General features: G+C 56.2%; 1 protein-coding gene across 1 annotated transcript in view; it reads right to left on the bottom strand.

Annotated features, from left to right (window-relative positions):
• Positions 1–952, bottom strand: part of LOC113942177 (carnitine O-acetyltransferase-like) — a gene marked incomplete at its 5' end in the record, with an annotated part of 1,884 nt that extends 932 nt beyond the window's left edge. The window contains one exon of the mRNA XM_027633318.1: positions 780–952. Within this exon, the coding sequence (XP_027489119.1) occupies positions 780–952 (173 nt within the window). The remainder of the gene's footprint in view (positions 1–779) is intronic.
• Positions 953–1,194: the final 242 nt, after the last annotated feature.

Genomic DNA, 1,194 nt, shown 5'->3' with positions numbered 1-1,194 from the left:
AAACAGGATTTTTCCAGCCCCAAAATAGGATTTTTCTAGCCCCAAAACCAGGATTTCCAGTCCTAAATTTCCAGCCCCAAAACATGATTTCCAGCCCAAATTTCCAGCCCCAAAATGGGATTTTTCCAGCACCAAAAATGGGATTTCCAGCCTCAAATTTCCAGCCCCCAAAATGGGATTTTTCTGGCACCGAAAACGGGATTTCCGGCCCCAAATTTCCAGCCTTAAAACAGCATTTCCAGCCCCAAATTTCCAGTCCTAAAACAGAATTTTCAGCCCCAAATTCCCAGCCCTAAAAGAGAATTTCCAGCCCCAAATTTCCAACCCTAAAAGACAATTTCCAGCCCCAAAACGGGATTTTTCCAGCCCCAAAACGGGACTTTTGTAGCCCTAAACCCAGGATTTCCAGCCCCAAATTTCCGGCCCCAAAACGGGATTTTTCCAGTCCCAAAACAGGATTTTTCTAACCCCAAAAATAGGATTTCCAGTCCCAAATTTCCAGCCTCAAAACAGAATTTCCAGCCCCAAATTTCCAACCCAAAAACGGGATTTTTCCAGCACTAAACCAAGACTTTCCTACCACCAAAATCAGGATTTCTGGCCCCAAATTCCCAGCCCCAAAACCCCACCAAAATCCAGCCCAAAAATCGTAGGCCACGCCCCCTTTTGGACACAAAAACCCACCCAAAAAACTCGCAGGCCACGCCCCTTTCGACACTAGATCGAGCCACGCCCCCTCATCCCAAAGCCACGCCCCTTCCCCCCGAGGCCCCGCCCACCTGCAGGGTCTTGTCGAACCAGCGGTTGGCGCTGTTGGCGCAGGCCCCGCCCCCGTGGAGGACCTGGGCGGCCACGCCCCCCTGGCCACGCCCCCCGCTCAGCACCGGCGAATCGAGGCTCAGCACCAGGAGGCTGCGCTGGATCCGACCAATGGAGTCGCGGCTCAGCCGGTCTGAGGGGGCGGGGCTTCGCTCAGGGGGACACGCCCACTCCGCAACAAGCCACGCCCCCCCCCGGGGGCCCCCCCCCTCCCCCCAACCGCCCCGAAAACGGGCGGCCACCCCCCCCCCAAGGGGAAAGCCCCCCCCCCCCAAACCCCCCTCACCCCAAAAGTCCCTCCTCCCCAAAATTTCCTCTCCCCAAAAATCCCTTCCCCCAAAATTCCCTCCCCCAGAAACCCCTCCCACCCCCAAA

This window comes from Corapipo altera, unplaced genomic scaffold, assembly GCF_003945725.1.
Source record: "Corapipo altera isolate COAL_440 unplaced genomic scaffold, ASM394572v1 49583, whole genome shotgun sequence".
Lineage (NCBI taxonomy): Eukaryota > Metazoa > Chordata > Aves > Passeriformes > Pipridae > Corapipo > Corapipo altera.
This window is presented reverse-complemented; position numbering and strand designations above follow the sequence as displayed.